General features: G+C 38.2%; 2 protein-coding genes across 10 annotated transcripts in view; one reads left to right on the top strand and one right to left on the bottom strand.

Annotated features, from left to right (window-relative positions):
• The window catches only part of ASB5 (ankyrin repeat and SOCS box containing 5), a 40,728-nt gene extending 33,288 nt beyond the window's left edge, over window positions 1–7,440 (bottom strand). The window contains exons 1-5 of one of the 9 annotated variants that reach the window (XM_053974931.1): window positions 6,688–7,076; window positions 6,218–6,363; window positions 6,045–6,091; window positions 4,422–4,673; window positions 538–691 (exon numbers count right to left, since the gene is read on the bottom strand). The gene's annotated coding sequence lies outside the window, so the exon portion shown is untranslated. The other 8 variants (XM_053974928.1, XM_053974929.1, XM_053974927.1 and 5 more) reach the window with 8 other exon arrangements.
• On the top strand, window positions 7,200–15,037 carry SPCS3 (signal peptidase complex subunit 3). Its single transcript, XM_053974937.1, has 5 exons — window positions 7,200–7,426; window positions 9,938–10,011; window positions 12,556–12,632; window positions 14,068–14,183; window positions 14,594–15,037. Exons 1-5 carry the CDS (start codon window positions 7,284–7,286, stop codon window positions 14,724–14,726), a joined length of 543 nt encoding a protein of 180 aa, XP_053830912.1. The 5' UTR covers window positions 7,200–7,283; the 3' UTR covers window positions 14,727–15,037.
• The last annotated feature ends 6,206 nt before the right edge of the window (window positions 15,038–21,243 follow it).

Raw genomic sequence — 21,243 nt, forward strand, 5'->3', positions numbered from 1 at the left:
TGTAAAGTAATGCCCTTGAAACAAAGAATTTAAAATAAAATACCAGTAAGAAATCAAGTTTTAGTACTGAGTTTCTGATGTGAGCATAAAATGTTACATGAAGGACTCAAAAGAAGAGAAGCATGAGCTAGTGAAAAAGAAATGTCTAACTCAGCATGAAAAATTCCCTGCTTTGTGACCAGCGGACTTGTATTTTAATGAGTGTATGAGATGCTAATCCTCAAAAATTTACCTACTTATCTAAAGCTACTGAATGTTATGTTATTTCCTCCTTAATCTATGTTCAGTATTTTTTTCTACTATTTTACATTCAAAGCATTTGAACTGGAGAAATCTAGACTCAAAGGAACCATTTTAAAATTTATTTCCTCATTGTTCAAAATGTTACCTTATCATCAGATTGAAGAAACAAAAGACATACTTACCATAAAACAATCTTCAAAAAGTCTTAAATGTTCTTCTCATTAATATAATTCTTAAGGATATTGTGCATTTATGCTTAGGCACAGAAAATAAACCCAAACAAGTCATATTTACCTGAGAATTACAAGAAATTCAGAAGCTGGACTGAAATATCAAGCAACTGCTGTGTCCTTTTCTAAACAGGAACTCAAGCCCATTAGTACAATCCAAATACTACTCTTCATAAAATATGACGAGAAGAGGTGGCTGAAGTACAAACTGTGTGCTACTGTTTTGGGGGAATGAAAAGACAAAAAACAAGACAACACAAACTTTTTCATGCAGAAAAGAGGAAACTTGGTTTAGATCTGAACTGCTTTTTCACTGCATCCCATTGCTATCCTTAAGAATGCTACAGAATTACTTGAGCATCATAACAAAGCCATACTATCAGCACAAAAACCTGAGAGTTGTGTTGCCAATTACAACAGATATAACACTGTAAACCAAAGAAATGAAAGGCTCATATCTCCTTTTTACAGATTTCTTCCTGAATGCCATGTCTACCCAGGATTTACACAAACCATATAACATGAAGTTACAACTCATAACCAAAGTTATGCTTCATTCCGATTTCTGCAGTTCCCATAATCCCTGCTAATAGCCTAATAACCCAACCAAAGACTTGAACCAAAAGTCTGTTTCAAAATGCAATGCAATGACATCCTAGGTGGCACAACAGGGAAAAATGAGAGTGTCTTAAAACGCTTCTCCTCATCGTTGAGCTCTGGGTTTTGATGCCCATTCTACTTAACAGTTGCATATTTAGACACCATTTGCATTCTCTAATAATTAAGCACAATAGTTCCTTTAAAAGAGCTTTAATGCACAGAAATTTATAAAGATTTTGTTACATAAATACTTTCTCTCTACATTTTGGTATAGCACATTATTTCCATCAGCTCTTGAACCGCTCTAGAAAGTTCAAATTTATGCCTTTGGGTGGTATGGTGGTACTTTATTTCATCCAGTATACTAAAATCGTTGGTCTGACACAGCTTAGGCTCTATACAAATCAAATAATTTGAGTACATGAAGGATGCAACCTTTCATTTCTAACATTATGAAAAGATTATTTATTCTACTAACTCTTAATGAGTTCAAAATTGTTTCATTGAGGTGTTTTGCCTTTTTTAGTAGTTGAAAATACCACTCCTATCTTAAAAAATAGTTCTAGCATATAGACTCGTATGTCTGGATTTCCAGAGAATGGAATTACTGGTCAGGGATTAAATATCAATCAGTATCTCTGCACATAACAGACATTCTCCATATGACACGTATTTAAAAGCATAAAAAATAATTCAGATACTTAAGCGATTATGAAATTTTAGTTTTCTAACTTTCTCAGTTCTTGAAAAAATAACATAGTAATGTTAAATCTGTACCCCTTTGTTATGCACCACTGGATAGCTGCTTCTTGTAATGGGGATAGATCCTCCTTCAGCTACAAGTCTGGTATCAGCCAATTCTGCTGTCACATTATCACATGAACATGCTTGTTCTGCTTAATCAGTCCATCTAATCACTGACAGCAACGTTCTACCCAGAAGGGAAGTAGCTATGACCAACAAGCCTACAAGCAAATTCAACCTGAGTTTTGCTAGAAATGTAGTAAGTTTATTTACAGTATTTGTTGCAGTCTTCTTTGGATACCTAACATAACTCAACTATTAAGAGTATTACAGAAGATTCCAAAATAAGTCATGTGTGTACTTAGAGGCATTACTAAACCCAGAAACGTGTCAGACTGCAGGCACACACAGCCTGCTGACAGATGAACTCTAGCAAATCTTGCCCCCCAGAAGTTTAAAAAGTTACCACCTCCAGCTGCCCATTCCATTCCTCAGCAAAAGGTCCTGCCCCTCTCTCTCCCTTGCTGGAAATCAACAGGAAGGAATGTGTATTGGTACATTCTTCAGTTCAAAATCTGGCAATTTCAACTGTTGATAAGTTAAAACCAACCTGTTGGACTTTACACTGAAAAAAACACTTACATCCATCCCCTATAACCCATTCTGCAACAAGGCAAATGACCCCCTGGAAAAAGTCGTAGCAAACTATGAGGGGAGAGCAATGTCGAAATGCACATACTCGCTACCTCTTCGTAGGGATACTTAGGCAGAATTTTTGATGGCCTTATGTACTGATACAGGTGTATCAGTGAATCTTGGGAAGAATCTCCTAATTTCACACCTCTTTCCCTTTGTATAGCTCCTTTCTTGGGTCCAAGTGATTTCTTTCATTGCTAACCATGTCTACAGAACTCTGTGGCGACTAACTCAACCTCTTCCTTAGGATCGTGGTACCACAGAACCAATGCTTTTGGTATTTCAACTAGCTTGACAAGCTAATTTTGCTTTTTCTCTAGTAGGCAGTGCAACCACCTTATTAATCTGAATTCATGTAACTAAACCTGGTATTTTTGCAGTTTTCAATAGTTAATCTTTTCTTCGACTAACAGTAAAAATGTCACAGGTTCTTATTAAATAGATGCCTCTAAATAAAAACAATACTTGAGCTGTGAATCTTTTGTCATCAATTTGAATTAATTTCAAAATTGTTAATTTTATTCTACATTACAGGCTTTAATTTTTTCTTTAGCTGTTTAACTTTTTTATTCAAAAATAATTTTTGTTTCTCAAAACAGTGAAATCATCCATTTACTTTTATTCCCCCTTTCTTCAAACTTTGTCAGGTTTTCTTCTTGACTAAGTAGAAGTGGTTAAGTGGTTTAATTTTTCTTCTTTCCGTGTAAAGCATATTTTGGTGCCTAAGAATGTTGTTAATAAAAGGAAATTACACAGTCAATAGTAGGGATGAGAGTTAAGTTTATTCTGTAAGCTTACATCATTATATGCTGACTTCCATGGCTAGTGCTCATAACAGAAAGGCTTTTTCCATCCACTAAAATTGGTATCAGCTAAATGATATCACCATGACATAGCTAGTAAACTATCTTTTTCTTCAAGCTAAGGCACGGCAAGGGTCTGCTCGGTGCTTTTATGAGAGACATAAAAATACCTTGTGATGAAGACTTGCAACTGGCTGAGTGAATGAGGTTAAAACCCGGCTGAGGTGGAGCAGTAGCACTCGGGCTTTTAGCCCAGAATGGAAAGCACAATGAAGTGAGAAAGGTTAAGCTAAATCAGTAATGTTTGAATGAATTTACCTAACCTGGCTTTATAGGCCATAAAATGGGCAAACCTCACAGGAGCCAAAAATTAACTATGTTAGGCTCCAAAACATACTGACTTTGGAGCCAAGAATATTTGGTTCTCTCTGTGATGCAGCTTTTATTTTGCTACATATTATGCCACTAAATTAGAAAATGTTGTAAAATATCAACTTCATTCTGAAATCAGAAATTAAAAATTCCCTGAGATTTTCTTGCTGAAGGATTCACAATAATACTACAAAGACAAGAGAAAATTTCTTCTTGCTTATTTTCTTATTCTGCATACCATGTAGATCCAAAGTTTAAAAAATGGAGGGGAGGAGAACATTAGAATCAAATGCAGTCCAAAAAGCCTCTTCTCTTAGTCACAGCCTTTCCACACCAGCTGTAAAAATGAGCCATCCAGAAGAGGTGTTAACTGAAAGGGGGCTGTTGCAAGAGACAGCTGATCATGGGCACATTTATTTTAATCTCTATCTTCCTACCCAGAGCTGCCTAAGAGGCTGTGTGCTGCTACGGTCTCTTAAAGAATTAACATTTCAACAATTAATAAAGGACAAATACAAGAAAGTATTTAAACATTCATGGTAAAAAAAATCAGGAAGTACATCCATCTCCCTAGATCAAAAAAAAAAGGTCCTCATCTATCTAGGTGCCAAAAGAGGCCACAGGAACCTAAACTTTCACCTGTAAAATTAGTCAGAAACTTAAGCCCCAAGAAGGCTAAAGGTGCTGGGCTGAAGTTAACACTTCCCTTTCACCTGAAATTCACAACATACACCTCAAAGCTTCCATCTGTGTGTTCCATGTTAGAACCAATATGACTTCAATGGGAAAACAAAGAACTCATAGCAATCTCTGTTGATGGTCAGTGTCAACACTTGCTATTTTGTTTACAGATGATGAAAGGAATCGCTCGGTAACTTGAACATCAGAGTAGAAACACGTCAACCAAAGAAAGCAAGCTACTCTCTCTCAAAAGACTACTAATCATCAGCTGCTGACAAGGATCAATCCTGTTGAAGTGCCGGCACTATAAAAAAAAAAGAACACATGTTTAATAGATCAAAGAGTGCACAAAAACTCATTTTCAAAGTCAGATAATTTTAGGGTGAGGACTGCAGAAGAATGGCAAATTCTACATTTCAGACCTGCTGCCAATCCTATCTCTGCATTTTTTTCAATGAGTTTGTAATGAAAAATATTCAGCCTGAATACTGACACTCCTTGTGCTCTGCTGGTCTGGGCTTAAGGACACTGCTTGGGTGTAATGAATACCATTCCACTGCATCTTGGAAATGGTCTCCCAAACTTTTCTGCTTCTCCAAGCTCCTTTAAATTTGTTTCCATAATTATAGTATTTGCTCAATTCTCAGTAACACAACTTATTTAGCTGTCAGCGACTTTTGATATTAATATTATGTCACCATTCTTCATGAAATATCAGATTTTATATCTTTCAAAGAACAATCTAGAACTTACGAGCAAATAGCTATTGTGAATAGCTCCCTTTCTTCTAACATAACTGCCTTATTTCAAGGTATTTTTGTATTTTGATTTTGCAAGATTTCAGTCATTAAAAAGCTATAGGTTTCTTTATTCCAAAACAGTAACAGATCAGTCCTTGAACAAATTATACCATCTGTCTTCCCCTGTTTACTGTGCTTTTAAGTGACATTCACTTAAGGTTTCTACTAAAATAAATCCAAACCTCCACAAGCAATAGCCATATTTATTCAATGCCTTAAAAACACATTAATTTGGCAAACCCCTTTGATTTTGGTCTTTTGCTGGTATCTAACTACTGCTTTGAAAATTTCACTACTTTATTACTGTAACTTCTGCCCAAGAGCCATATTTTTTATTAAACAGTTGTTTAGTATGAAAAACTCTAAATAGCAACTACAACTAAAAGCAAGAACAAAGGAGACTAAGCCTTTTTTTTTTTTTTGTAGATATGAAAAAAAATGGTGTTCACATTTGAACTATCCTTTTGAAAGCAGCAGACATTTTTTAACTTCTGAAATGATTTGGTTCCCCAGCTTACAGTAAAAGTTTCATTAATGCTTCTAAGACTTCAACTATTTTGGGGAAAAGCACCCACTTTTCAGTAAAAATAATCCAAGGTTTCAGTAACAACAATTTCCAGACCATAAACATGACAATAACTAATATTTTAAATAGCATAATATAATAACAAGCCAACATCTTTACACAAGAAACTCTCTGTGCTGCTGAAACTCTTATGAAATATCAGAAAGGCCAAGAATTAGGCAATGCAAACCAGAAAAGACCCTACCCTCTTTGGGCCTGTGACTGATTTCAATGTGGCAAATGCACAGGCACACAGAAACCAACTGCATAGTGGAACACAGGGTCCCCAAAGGAATGTCTCCACAGGTACCTTCACATCCTACAGGCTAAACAGACATGCACTGCAGGTACTCATGTCTGGGGGAAAACAAAAAGCCTCATTATGATCCTTCTCCTTTTCCATTTCCTACCTTTATCTGCAAAGATTATTCTTCCCTGATTCATAGACCTACTCTTGGCTACAGGTAGGAAAAGAACCAGTACCATCATTATAGAGCACAGAATGGCTTGACAGTCCCCATCTTCTTCTCCCTATCCCTTCAGTCGCCATGAGGCCTTCCACCCTTTCAGACTCCTGCAGCTGAGCTCCTGCTCCTACTCCCGGTATTTGCAGCACTGGAACCTTAGGGCTGGGAAGAGGAAATTAAACATAACTGGATCACTGCTGACACCTGTTGGCAGCCCCGAGAAATCCCTGTTAATCGAGCCTGGTATAGTTAACACAGGCGAATACAACGGTTGGGAACACCAAAAAGATCGGCCGCAAAGCACAGTAAAAGCTCTCAGCCCCCTTGGTGCTCACATGGATAATGCTGCAGGTCCGGGAACCAGGAATGGGCACCAAAGAGGGGCCCCGGGAGGAGTTAGGAATCACCTCATTACATAAACTGATCTTTGCTGGTACCAATTAAAATTGAAAATTCAACCAAATTGGTGGGAAAAGGCTGCCTCACCCTGCCAACGGTGTGAGATCACCATGGCATCCGACAAAGGATGCCAGGAACAAGCCCAGCTATTAAAGGAAATTTCTAGGCAAGGAGACTGACATAATGACCATGTGTGTACCAAAGTGGAAATGAATAGGAACATCCTATAGGAAACAAGGGAGGGAATGGCAAATAACACCACCAGTGAAATCAAGATACAGACATCAAGTGAAAATACAAGCCTCCGCCTAAAACTTATTTGCGCTTTTCTATACGAATGCAAAAATCCAGCAGAAGGACAAATCCCAACTCCCCTGTAAAGGGGTGCCCTGGGAGCACGAGGGGCAGCGGCAGGCAGGAAATCCGCAGCGCTGTGCCAGCCCCAGCCCGGCCGCCATGCCGCGCCCGCGCCCGGCACCGGCCCCGCCCATCTCCTGGCGGAAGAGGGCGGGGCTAGTTAAGGGGCGTGGCCCCAGGGAGTCCGCCCAGCCGGAGCGAGGCCACGCCCCCTCGCGGCGGTCGCGCGCGCGCCCCCCCTGCCCGCCGCCGCCCGCTTCCTGCCGCGTCCGCGCGCCCGCCCCGCCCGAGCAGCGGCCGCAGCCCCGGCCGGGCCCAGCGGGGAGATGAACACGGTGCTGTCCCGGGCCAACTCGCTCTTCGCCTTCTCGCTGAGCGTGATGGCGGCGCTCACCTTCGGCTGCTTCATCACCACCGCCTTCAAGGAGCGCAGTGTGCCCGTCCGCATCGCCGTCTCCCGGGTCACGCTGTGAGTGCGGCGGGGAGAGGGAAGGGAATGGCGGGGGAGGGCGGGGCCGGGCCGGGCTGCAGCCGCTGCCCGCTGGGGAAGTGAAGGGTTCGGGAGCCGAGAGCAGGGGCCGGGGCGGGTGAGGGGACGCTGACGGCCGGCAGGGGCGGCCGGCCCCGGCTCCTCGCGCGGCGCTCGGGGCTCGGCCTCCTGCGCTGCGGGCGGGCCAATGGGGGAGCCCCACGACGGCGCGGCCGGGCGGGGGCCGGGGCGGCGCTCGGGGACCGGCCCGGCCGCCTCGGCACGGCGCCTCCCCGGGAGCGGAGCTGCCGCTCACGGCGGAGTCGAGCCAGCTGCTGCCCGCAGCTGTGAAGAGACAGGGACTTACAGGAACGTGGAGTTTATCCTATGAACATCTATCCGATCGTAGTACCTTTTCCTTTTAATTAGTAGTTCTCTTTGGTTTCTCCATTGATAACCTAGTATGCTTTCTGTCCTATGGCCCCAGAGTGATTGGGATGGCTTTCTCCCTGCGAAATGCTCCAGGTGTAGGACACAATACCACAACAAAACGTATTGCCTACACAGATAAAATGGGCTGATGCAAACTTGTGCTGGGGGACCTTTTTTCCCCAATTTTGGTGTTGGTGTGGGGTGGGTTTTTTTCTCTGAAAGGAGACTTCCTCACAGAGAACTTCCATTAAGTTAATGGAAGTTACATGCGTGGTGTGGAGGGCAGTAGTTTCACAAGCATTTGAGCAGCTGTTACAGCCACCTATGAGTAGAGGTCTTTGCTCCCGTTTTTGCCACGTGGTTCTTTACTAGAGCTCCACGGGAGAATCTGGCTCCTAGGACACTTTACTGAGCTGCTTTACCTCAGCTCATGTTTTTTTGTTTGGTTGGTTTTGGCTCAGATTAGCGAGCTAAAGCAGCACACTTTTGGAAGTGTATAGTGCCAGGTTGGATGGAGGTCTGCACAACTTGATCTAGTGAATGGTGTCCTTGACCATGTCAGGGAGGTTGGAACTTGATGATCTTTAAGGTCCCTTCCAATCAAGGACATTCTGTGATTTGGTGATGATTCTGTGGAGCTTTGGAACCACCCCAAGATAAGTGGCACCAGTGGATGCCTAATAGCAGAACTTGAAAGGAGATATGAAAGCAAATAAAGGGAGTGCCATCACCTTTCAGACTGGTTTAATAATACCACAGGAAAAAAAAAAAAAAAAACAAACCAAACATGTATTCATGCTACACTGAGGATTGCAAAAGCATAAACTTGGCATAAAAGCCTGTCTTTGAGTGTTATGGTGAGCTCAGCATATATAGGGCAGCATACTAATGCCTGATTTGGGTGAAATGTGTATTGCCAGTCCCTTCTGTGATGCACAAATCTGGTGTCATTGGGAGATGCTATACCTAATCTGCTTCTCTTGAATGTCTGAGAAGTTCTGGAGACCCCAAGCTTAAGGCCTGCTACTTCATCTGACTGACAGTGGTTAAGATGTGAAGTCAAGTGCTTGATTAGGTTTACTACTTAAAAATATACTGCTTTTTGCAAAGAGATAGAAATTCATACCAAGGCTTAAATTGTGAAGATTTGGTGGTGTTTTTCTTAACCGCTATCTCCAAAAGTGTTTTCTTCACTTGTAAATTTTTTTTTTAATTTGAGATTACTGAACTTGGTTTTAATGAAATAATGTTTAATTGACTAATTTCAGAACTGGAATAAATATAACTATGAAGTTCATAATTCATAAAAAAATTTGTTCAATGAGGAGTTAAGGTTCATAGTTGACTGTCAAGCTAATTGCTTATGGTATTCCTCTTTGTAGATGGTAACTTTGGTAAATTGATAAGCTTTATGAACACATATGGAAATATCTGCTCTGTTATTTTCTAGTTGCTCTTTCTATTTTGGTTTAGTGTGGCAATGTGAGGTACTCTTCCAAATGTAGGTTTATAAGTAAGCCTTTCAAAATGATACAGTTTTCCAGAATGTAAAGGAAAATAACTATTTTCTTCAAGCTGTTACTTAAATACATCACAGGAATAAATCTTGAAACTTGTGTGAACTATGCATGTAAACTGTTGTATTGGAATGGTCAGAGCACAAGAGGCTTTGTTTTTTCAAGGAGAGTTGAGAAATAATATTGAACATGGTTGCCAGCAGACTGCTATGCTGATGGTGTCCCAATTAGTTTTACATATATGGAGATGCTAAAACATATTTTACAAAAATGAAATGTAGTCCAGCTTAGATACAGATTTTTGTTAGCAGGAGTAGTCAATAGGCTACTTAAATGTCTTAGACACTGTGGTGGCAAGGCCTGACATTTAAAACTGGGACACCATAATTTCTGGAAGGTAGGTGTTAGTTTGTAATGTTGATTGCATTTTAGCCAGAAGTATATAAAGCAAAATACAGAAAATGGATGAGGGAAATATGTAATAAGAACCATAATTTATGTAGTGTGCAAGCTACAAATAATGAGAAAGGATAATCGTGTGTTATGTTTTGTTTTCTCTTAGAAAAAATGTAGAAGATTTCACTGGACCTAGAGAAAGAAGTGATCTGGGATTCGTCACATTTGATATTACTGCAGATATCCTTAATGGAAAAAATGGTTTGCACACGTTTTGGTATAAGAACACTTTGATGCTGTTTTTGTTACCTTATAATCTTCAGATATTCAGGACTTGGGGAAAAATAGCAATTTGTCTTAAAATAAAAATTTAAAGCAGCTAAAAATAGTATTTTGCATAGCTATGGCAGTGAAATAGAACTTAACCCAGCTGTTTGGTCTCTAGTAGATTACAAGTTGTTTAATGCCTGCTTTTAAAATCAGGCTCTTTTGTGAAGTGCACTGTATCTAATAATGGGGAGTGCAGTTTAACATCTAGACATTACTACTTCTAAGCAAAGTTTGTATCAGTGTTTTGAGGAGTGAATTAATGGTAGGGTTTATATAGCATATTGTTTTGAATGTCATACCTAATCTAGGGAACTGCACCTTTCAAACTCACTTTGTTGTGAGACTTTCAGAGTCCTGACTGTATAATAGTTGCATAGAAGTACCTGTCATTTTCTAAAAATAAAAAAACATTGTAATCCTTTACTTGCTTAGATGTTAAACACTCTAACTTTTAGTATTGAATAGTATGAAATTCTTTGGGAAGCATACAATTTACTGAAAGATGTATCACATTGTTTTTTGGCCTTCTTCTCAATTGCTGTTGCAGTTTTGCAGTTTTTCTTTTGTATTTCTTTGCTTCCCTGCTAGTCTGGATTTAGGCTCTTGAAAGAGTTTTTCTGCAGAAGTCAGTACCAAATAATAGGTGGCGTGTTCAGGTGATTACACTAAACCGTGTTTTGCAGCTGGTCTGAGAATCCTGGGATTTTTCCCTGTCTGCTGTTTTTTGTCACTGTTAGGAACTGGTCACCTCTGTGTTTTGGTTTCACTCTTTTGAAGATCTGTGTTGTGTGAGCAGACCACACAAAATATAACTCTTGATACAAATGATGGATAAACAGGCTAATCAGATTTTTGCAAGTCTGTCTGCACAGGAATAAGAGGATTTTTTTTTTTTTTATCAACTGGCAGCAGGAGAAGTAAGTTCCTAAGTCTGAGTTTTACTTCTGAAATGTTTATACATATTAAAATCGGAGACTGAAATTCTAAAGTAGATGCATAGACCTGTACACATTGTGTATAGAGAGAAGCAGAGCAAGGCAGGACAGGACCTCTAAAAGAAATGTTCTTATTCAAGAATTAGTCTGCAATATGTGGGCATAAAGATTCCATGTTTGAATGACTTCTGCTAGTAACAGCCTTTTTTTTTTTTTTTTTTTTTTTTTAACAATTCTGACTGAATCTCTCATGCCTGGCATAAATAAAGCTTGCAATATTTAGAGCTGTAAAAGTCTGGTAGGGTTTTTTGTTCAAAATTTGTGAAGAGATACAGGTACAGGGACTGTCTTAACTACCAGAAAGAAGTTGTTAGTCCTGGAAGACTAACGTAACAGTTAGAAAAAGAAACTAGGCAAAGGAAAGGGAAGCATATAGTTTTCACGAACTACTTTAAGCTTATTTAATTCATTGCTAACTTTTGCAAGTTATCTAACTTTTGCAAGTGAAAATAAATCCTGTCAAGGAGAGCTTCAGAATCTTGTTTGATATTTTGAGCCAGACAACAAAAAATGTTCAAGTAAAATATTTTTGCCTATTCTTGCAGTGACAGCAGTTAAATATTTAATTCTTTCCTTTCCTGCCCTTTGAATTAGTAGCTTAAAAACATGTTTGTCTTGGGATGAGTGGAAGAAAAAAAACAGATTTTGAGGCTGGTTAGGGAATCTATTTATTCTTTGAGATAATGGCAAATAGAATACAAAAGAGGACTAGGAAATAAAAGATTACAGCTAATCTCTATTGTGAATTAAAACGTCTTTTCCTTAGCAGTCACATGTTACTGTTAAATAAACAGACAACTGTTTAGAAATCCAGCATTATTATACTGTTTCAAATGGCAGTCATCAGTTCTTTACTGTTGATCAAAAATCTGAGCAAAGTTTTGTTCTAGTCTAATTAGCTTTCATTGTTGTCAGTAGGGAATCGAATTTGCTAATTTTTTGAGTCCCTTCCAATATGAAATACTTCCCGTATTATAATTTCTCTAACATGGGCTTTAAAGGCTCTTTGAATTCTCTACACTTCACCAATTTTGTATTTATATATTGCTTAACATTATTGTATTTGGATACAAAGGTTCTCTTACAGTATAAAAAATTGCCTTGAGGATATTTAGGGAAGAATTCTGTCGTGACTTTTATGTTTAAGGTTTTATAATAGGTTGTCTAGCAGAGAATTCTGGTTACTAGCTTACAGTGTCAAATATAGAACTCTTAAATTATTGGAGGAGAAATAGCTGCTAGATTTCATAAATAGTAAAAATAAATACCTACTTAAAAACCTGTCACTTTATTATAATTAAAATATGTGTTCACACTGCTGGCAGTGTTCTGATTTATGAGTAAGATGAGGTATGTTGAAAGGTAAGAGCTCGCTGTAATGATTATAGACCACTTAGATCTAGTAAAAATATAACAAGGTTATGTAAGTACAGTATGGTATTTTTCTTAACTTGCATACATCTGCAGAGTATATTTGATTGGAATGTTAAACAATTGTTTCTATATTTGTCTGCAGAATATTCAACGAAAAACAATGTAAGTATTAAAAAAAGGTTTGAAGCAATTACCCATTTTAGTACTGCAGCTATTTTTAAACATTCTGTAGTTCTGCTGAGAAGAGTTAAGGCCACCATCATTTCCTACTAGCCTGTGCTGGTTTTACTGGCCTTCATGATTATTTTCTTGACAGTTAAACTGTAGGTTGGGAAGTTTACCTCCATAAAACCTAACTTGATATATGCCCAGTAGAATGGGAGAAAAGTAACACATGCTTTGTGTTGCAGTATACTTACAATAGTATACTGTAAATGAGTTTTTTCACCTTTTCTGTCCATTTTCCTTTTTTTCCTAAATTTCTGCAGTTGACCTGCTGTTAGAAACAAGAGAGAGTGGCTTCTGGGCTGGCCTGATGGGGTGTGTGTTTTGTTCATAGATCACAGTTGACCCTACCAGTTACTGTAGCTCCATAATGCATTTACATTACCTTGTCATACTTCACCAAATAATTTGCCTTGCTCCTTTAAATTGGTTGCTACTGAGCCTTCCCTTTGGGATAGCTGAAAAACCTTTTTACTGATCTGATAAAAGCTATGTGGAACAGCCTTTAAAAAATTACTTTAATGCAACACCATGCTGCCATGGTACCACTGAATTCTAGTTAAAGCTTCTGTGGTCACATAGCAGGGATATGGTGAAAGCTTGGGGGTTTTCTTAACTTGCTGTACAAAACTGGCCTTTCTTTTTTAACTGGCTTTTTTTAAAGTACTGTAGTTATATTAAACAAGATGGTGGATATTGTATTTGTACTAGAATAGTTTTTAGAGTTTCAGTGATTTTATTGTATTGTTCCATAGTTTAGATTTTTCTTCTACGTAAATCAACACTTCTCACAAATACTGAGAAGTATTTTTTTTAATTCTTCTATAAATTACTAAGACTGTTTAGCATCTACTTAAAAAAACTTTACACTTTAGAGTGTAAATTCCAGTAACATAAGAACTTGGGATCTCACCTTTTCAACTGTTAATAAATTTTTTGGGGGCTATGCTTGCAATTCAAGTAGAGATTTTCATTAAAGTTGGAAAAATGTTAAGGACGTAAACAGAGTCATGATAACTCAGTTTAAGTCCTTTATTTGAAACAAAGTCTAAATACTGCTTTAAAAGTGACTTACCTTTGCAATTCAGAAGGAAACCCTGTTATGCTTTGTAATTCTTCTAAAGCATATGACTTTTTTTTAAATTCCTTTCTTGTGTTTTAAGATGTTCCTTGTTGTTTCCATTTTTTCCATGCCGCACTTCAATGTGTAGTAGTATTACATTACCCCACTGTGAAGCATTATTTTGTTAAATTAGTTATGGATTGCAAGCATGTACTTCAGGGCTTTTAGATGAATAGTGCAATGAAGGTCCAGTGTCTGAATGTGATCTGGTAAGGTACCTTGCTGACTTAATTACAATTGTGATTTTAGGCCCTAAATCAGGTGGTCCTTTGGGACAAGATCATGTTGAGAGGAGATAACCCGAGGCTGTCCTTAAAAGACATGAAGTCAAAATACTTTTTCTTTGATGATGGAAATGGTCTCAAGTAAGTAAATATTTGTTTTATTACTGGTATTCATGATATCTTGATTTACTTATATACTTTGCATTTAATACATGTGTTCATTGGTGTGGTAAGGCATCTATATTCTATCTGATACTCTGTTAGAAGATGGCCTTGGGATACAAAATATATGTATTCTGTAGACTAGAAGTTGCACTGCTATTATGAGCAGCAGGTTTCTGTGTTTCTGCCTTCAGCCTGTGTAAAATTGGTTCTGTGATGCACTCAACTCCAAAGGAGTCAAGTAAACTGAAAGTAGGCAGTAACTACCTAAAATTAAACAGATAAGCAACGGCCCAGATAAACAATCTGTATCCTAATGTATTTAGTACTATTAACTGTTAATTGAATCGCTTGAGTATTTGTGCTGATAGTCTTTGTTGCTTTTGCAGGGGAAACAGGAATATCACCTTGACTCTCTCCTGGAATGTTGTACCAAATGCTGGCATTCTACCTCTTGTAACAGGATCAGGACATGTGTCTGTACCTTTCCCAGATACCTATGAAACAACAAAAAGTTATTAAATTATAGTACTGAATCATAAGCAAAATATTTTTATACTTGTATATTGTGGATACATTTTATGGCAGTTTCTTCTTGCATCCCATGCAACTTTTCACTGAATGAAACTTAATTTCCTCAGGATAGTAGCATAGGAAAAGGAAATGAAAATTCAGGGTTTTTTTTTTTTTTCAGTAAAACATTGAAGCTGAAACTTAAGGGAAAGGTAAATTGCAGAGTAATGGTTTTGAGGGGGGAAACAGAGGATTTTTTTTTTCTTGGCCATTTAAGTATAGATCTCCTTTTCTTTTAAATAAATATTTTTAAACCAGAAGATAGTCTTCCTGTGTTTGGACTTTCTAAGTACTGTGATAGTTATTTATTTTGTGTAGAACTCAAATATGCCTTCTGGAGTCGGTTTCTGGAAGTGTCTGAAGGAAACAGCTGTTCCATTTTAGGGCATTTTTTTAAATCCATGTGCAGTATATTACAGTAGGCTAAGCTTGGTCCTTTCTAGCACTGCCAGCAGCTACTTGGAAAACTGATAGATCATTATCTGTCAGTCAGCCTCAAATCTCAAGTGCCAGTGATGTAGCCCACATTCAGTTCTGTATTACAAATCATTTTAATAACTGATTGCAATGCAGCAAACTGGAAGAATAAAAAGAAATCTATTCAGTATGAGTCTTATTTCTTTAAGCATAAGCCTAAGTCAGTAAGAAAGGTAAAAGCTTTAGGTAAAGAAAAACTTTCTGAAATGGAATCTCTGAATTTTTATTGGGATCTGTTCATCAGGAAGAATGAATGTTCTCGTTCCAGAAGGGGCTGAGACAACTGATATCAGAGGGCACCTTCCACAGCAAGGAATAGGGTGGATGTTCCCTAAATAGTCTAGGTAAATGTTTCCAAAACAGAGGATTTCCCCATGGTACTATCGTATTATCAATTATCGAGTAATTGAGGCAGATTTACCAACTTGAGTGTCAGTGAGTCTACCTGCAAGGCTTGCTGAGTTGCATGAACCAGGAAAGGTAGCAAGCAGCGTGCAGCAGCTTCAGGCAGCACCTCTGTGGAAAAAGCGCCCTCTCTGTGGCTGCACATCCCCCTGTGTGTGCTCCTTCCCTCAGCTACAGCTGGGTATGCTGTTGGGATTGGGAGGAGGGAAGGAGCAGGGTACCAGGATCACCTCATGGCAATAGGATGGTTTGTAGTGATTGGCTGGTGCATTCAGGCCATCCAGGAGATACCCAGGAGAAGGAGCACACATGTTGCTATCGCCTTCCTAGCACAGCCCCTAATTTACATGCGTATCTTCAAACAAAGCATGACAAGGGAATTCATTGCCAGACAGGGAATGTTCTGGATGTACTGGGGACTTGGAAAAAGAGGAAACTAAAACTCAGGTTTTAATACTGTAAATCGGAAAAAAAGTAATAGGAAAAATTATGCGAACTGCATTGTGAAAACCCTTACAAAAGAAGACATGCAGAAGATTGGAGCAGAGTATCCCCCTTTGTTGTGAGTTCACCTAGTTCCCTGATTGATTTTGAGGGAGCTAACTTGCTTCTAAAAAGGGCTCCTTAATATTTGTAAATTATCCCTAAGCGACTATTTAATACATTCTTCATGTTGGTATATTAATCAAAAAGGTCTTGAAAATAATTCCCAAAAGGTACAAACAAAATTTTAAGTGCAAAAACTAAAAATTTTTTTTCACGTGAATGTTGTAGGAGAATTTGTCATTTGTATCCAACATATTTGCATGAATTTCAGTTTTCTGAACTTGTGCTGTTTTCCACAGATGTAGTATAATCAGCACATAGAAACATGTACTATTTTTGCTGTGCTTTCATATCAGTTGTATATATGGCTCTAAAAACTGTTACAGAGAACTTAAAACTGTCATAGAGAAGGAAACCAAAATATTTTTAGAGATAATTGGGCAAAGTTGTGGCTTTGTTTTGGTAATTGCTGAATAAGTGGTTGGTTTTTCATAAAATATATTCTTGAATTGTTTACTGAAGCATTTCTTGTGGCCTGGCATTCAGCCACTTCCCTGCATTCCGTTGGCAGTATTCTTCCAATGACTATAATGTCTGCCTATTAAAGAGAAGCTTTTAACTACAAAGACAAGGATCCACTGTCAAAGCATCAGGGAGAAAACTACTTTCTGTCTTAAAAAATGGTATAATCCTCCCAGCAGACAGTAGCAAAATTTCAAGACATTGAAACAGTAGTTTTCAAGTGTGATTTTTGATGCTTTACTAGCCTTTCCTTGTGAAGAGAAATTATGTTTGAGGTAAGCTTGTTAGAGGGATGAAGAAGAAACCACCACAGAGTTCAAATTTTTGAAGACCTTGTTTTTATCCTGAGGAAAAGGCCAGCATAGATGAGCACTTGATGCTGTAATAGCTTGTTTTTTGCTCCTGAGCCACTAAGTGAGACGGGGTGTTGGTTCAGAGTTTAAGGAGGCAAATTCCTCAACTGATGTCTATAAGAAAAAGTAAAAAGCCTTTCCAAAAGTCAAATGGCTACTGTATTTTGTTGTGACAATTCTCAAATAGTTTTCAAAAAGAATGTGCTTTTTGAAACTAATGGCATTTACTTCCTCTTGTCTCATGAGGTACTAGTATTGCTGGCAGCTGAGTGTTCTCTTCACTGTGTTGCTGACTAAATATTGGTGGTTTATGGAGTAATATGTACAAACATGGTATTCCCTGGCAAGTGATCTACTTCATGGGAAGAGGCTGAACTGAAAATGCTGAAGATACATTTCAGATAGTAATTTTTAAGTGAGGTTCTGGAGATAGGAGTTCAGGTAGCCTGGGTTTCCATTTGCCATCAAAAACATGAAGCACTACACTGACAGCTTTATGCAGGAGGGCCAAAATAGCTTTGAAAAATATATGTTTAGAACTCTGCTGCCCTGAGCAGGCAGTCTTATTTATGGGTGGCTCTACAGTTACTGAAAATAGAAAGACATTGAGACAATAAATTACTTTTATCAGTTAATTCTTTTAGTATGTTTCTTCTGAACAATGAAGTTAAAGCTAGCTAATATATTGCTCACTAGCAAGATTTAAATAGAGTTCCTGCATAATTTTTGGATTTCAACTGTTGAAAATGTTCTGAAAATCGCTTCAAGAAGATAGGTTTTGCAGAGCAATTCTGCAAAATGTAAGCTATTTAGGCTGAAAATTCAGGTACTGGGGAAGCAATCTTACTCCAAATTTGTGTCAGAAAATACAGAATAACTTTGTTAGACTTTAAGAAAAGTTTTTCTGGTTTATTTAGCTGCTATATTTTGGATTTTTTTTTTCATTAAAACAGTTAAAACTTATAAAAACATTTTAAACTGTTCATTCAAACAAACAAGTCAACAGACATATTTACCCTGAAAATTCCCATTCTGCACATACTGGTAAATGCTTATATTGCAGTAGTTATATCAGGCATCTTTTTATTAAACAAAAAAATCTGAAACTTTGCTTGAACAAGCCAAATAATTTCTGGATCATTTTCTGGTGCCCTCCAACACTTCCCTCAGACCATCTTCTCAAATTGGCATGTTATTGAAGATAATGGGCCGAAGATGAGGCACAGATGGAAACAAGTAATTATTATTATTATTCAGTAATAAGAATGGTCATAGAACAACTTGGTTGGAAAGGACACTTAAAGGCTGTCTAGTCCAACTCCTCTACAGTGAACAGGGACATCTCCAACCACATCACGCTGCCCAGAGCCCCATCCAGCCTGACCTTGAATGTTTCCTGGAATGGGACATTTAACACCTCTGGGCAACGTGCTCAGTGCTTCACCACCCTCATTGTAAAAATCTTCTTCCTTATATCCAAGATAAATCCACCCTTCTTCAGTTTAAAACCATTATCCCTTGTCCTATCTCAAAAAGCCCTGCTAAAGTGTTAATGCCCATCTTTCTTTAGGGCCCCTTCAAGTGCTGGAAGGCTTCAATTAGAAGTCCCTGGAGCCTTCTCCAGGCTGAACAGTCCAATCCTTTCAGCCATCCCTCTAATTATCTGCGTGGCCAGGATTTTTCTCTCCATCTCTCTCCACCCTCTCCTCTTTGCCTCCTCTCACCCTTCCCTCCTCCCTCACTACCCCTCCCCCTGTTTACTCCAAACTTCAACACAACTGTGTTTTTCCATCATTAATGAGATAATAATGAAATTCTAAATCCTCTGTGAATAAACTATTTAGAAAATAAAGTGGAAAAGGAACAACTGGAGGTTAATCATGGACAAATTCATCTGGAACTTTCCTCTGCTTCCCTACTGTATTCCCTTTTGCTCCTTAGTAGTGCTCACCTAAATTCTGAAGAAATAGCTAGCACTCTTATAAAATGATAAAACTGGCAGAAATGAGTTAGAGAACACACATATTTCCAGTGCTAGATGACCATGACAGTGAGCAAGCATTTCTGTAATTGGAAGACATGTTTGTATTATACCACTAACTTTGTTAACAGCAGTCATCATGTGCTTTGCAGTTGTAATGCAGTGATTGCCAAGTGCTTTACAAGAAAAATACACATTTAGTTCCAAAAAGAGTCAGCCATACTGGAAGAGCTGTTGAAAGCCAACAGTCTTCAAAACAGTACCCTGGGATAACTAGAATTGCTTGTGTGTCATGTGATAAACCCACCATAGATTCCCCCAGCTGGCTGCACAGGTTGGTAACCAGAAGGGATAATTGAGGACCCTTAATTGGGTAGTCCTTTGGCAGAGCTAGGATTTGGATGCTGCATGTGGAACTTTGCTTCTCTGTTGCAACGTGCACAGTAGGTACAGTGCTATTCATTGAGTCTGCCTCCTTTCTCAGTGTTTCTTCCTGCTTTACCAGGATTTGCTTTTGTTTTCCAAGAGACTGCTATGGTGTGCTCGTGCTGGAGGGAATTTGTTGGATTTGATACACAGATGAGGTTTCAGAGTGTGGTGGTAGGAGCTATGAGGTGGGTAAAGAAAATAAACCAAACACTAATTCCTGAGTTGAAGGGTAAAAATGTTTATGCTTAAGAATGGTTGGTATTAAATGTAGTTATGAAAGGCAGACAGAGGTGTGACATAGCAACTGAAGATTGCAATAAAATTAGCTGAACTATTATTTGGAAGAAACAGTGATGAGATTGTTGCTGCTGAAGTCTTTCTAGGCTTTTTGTTGTTTGGTGGTGGTTTTTTTTTTTTCTTTGGTTGGTTGATTTTTGGTTTTTTGGTTTTTTTTTTTTTTTTTTTTTTACTTTTATTTCTAAAAGGTAAATTTCTTTGTGTTTTCTTTCTTTCTCTCTTTTAGTTCTGAAAGAGAGAGCAGGAAAGGGTTTCTTTTTCTTCCCTGCCTTTCTAGTCCATATTGCTCATTAAATATTACTTGTTCATTTACATTTTGCTTTAGGAATTAGTATAGTAAGAAAGAGAGAAGGGCACTGGTGCCTGCATTCTAACTGCACATGTGGTAACAACCAACATCAACATTCTTCTTTTTAAGGACTGTTTTTTAGGGTTTTTTCTATTTTCAGGTTTTAAGATTAAAAAGTGAAATGTTTTGTATGGTTTAATGCTGTAATGAAATATCTTAAATGTTATGTATCTCATCAGATGCATTATCTAAGCTCACTGTAAGGACTGCCTCATTTCACAAGCTTTGATCCACATGAGCAGTGAACTTTGCCTAGTTGTCATCTCTCTGTATTGTCAAGTATCTCTCCTAAAAAGGAGTATCTCCTTAGGATTTGTTTTTTCAAAGTTAATAAAACTTATTTTGACTTAACAGGGTATAGGTAGAGCCTTTGACTAAATTACTATCTTTTTCCCCTGACCCTCACTTTAATAAGTTATTAATCAGAAATTTGTAAAGCAGATGCTATCCTCAACATGGACAGTAGGCCACTCCTCAAAGTGAGATAACTTGTGTAGGAATCCATCAATATTCATCAAAGCCAGTGGGTGTCTTCAGATAAGAGATATCTGGGTTTGCTTGTTTCTTTTTTTCTGGATACTTGGCATAATAGTAATGTCATTGGTTTGGTAGTGATGTCTCTTTTAATGCTCTCCTGATCCCAGGATGAGAATTTCCCACTACTCTGAAATTCATAATTTCTAGTGTTAAACAAAGAATGGGGAACTTCCATTTGTACTTTACATAACTGTTATAACTGTACATACATAAGCTGTTATCCTTTCAGGGAGATCCAATAATTATGTATGCTATATGTGCGTATCTGTTGTTCAGTGTAATCCTTCAAGAACTGGTCAGCACCAGGAAACTTCGGCAATTTTTATTTCAGTGCTGCTTGTACTTCAGAGGAAGCAACATCAAACACTGAGTTTTATCTGGCCACTTCTACAGGGTGCAACACCAATTTAACCCTTCCCCCAGGGAGCTATATGAGGTGTAAATTAGTTGTTTTCCTGGATCCAAAGTGAAGTTTTTTGATGGCTTGGGTTTTAATTATTTTTTGTCTTTCTTTAGCTCACTCTTTTTTTTGTATTTATTGTTTACCTTCTGTCGAAGAGAATTGCAGAC

This window comes from Vidua macroura, chromosome 4 (genome assembly GCF_024509145.1).
Source record: "Vidua macroura isolate BioBank_ID:100142 chromosome 4, ASM2450914v1, whole genome shotgun sequence".
Taxonomy (NCBI): Eukaryota; Metazoa; Chordata; class Aves; order Passeriformes; family Viduidae; genus Vidua; species Vidua macroura.

Bases quoted from the DNA above. Each gene is read 5' to 3' on its own strand.
- SPCS3 (XM_053974937.1), top strand. From the start codon at position 7,284: ATGAACACGGTGCTGTCCCGGGCCAACTCGCTCTTCGCCTTCTCGCTG. The intron at 10,012-12,555 runs ATATCCTTAATG...TAACTTGCATAC, and splicing joins CACATTTGATATTACTGCAG to ATCTGCAGAGTATATTTGAT. The intron at 12,633-14,067 runs GTAAGTATTAAA...TTGTGATTTTAG, and splicing joins AATATTCAACGAAAAACAAT to GCCCTAAATCAGGTGGTCCT.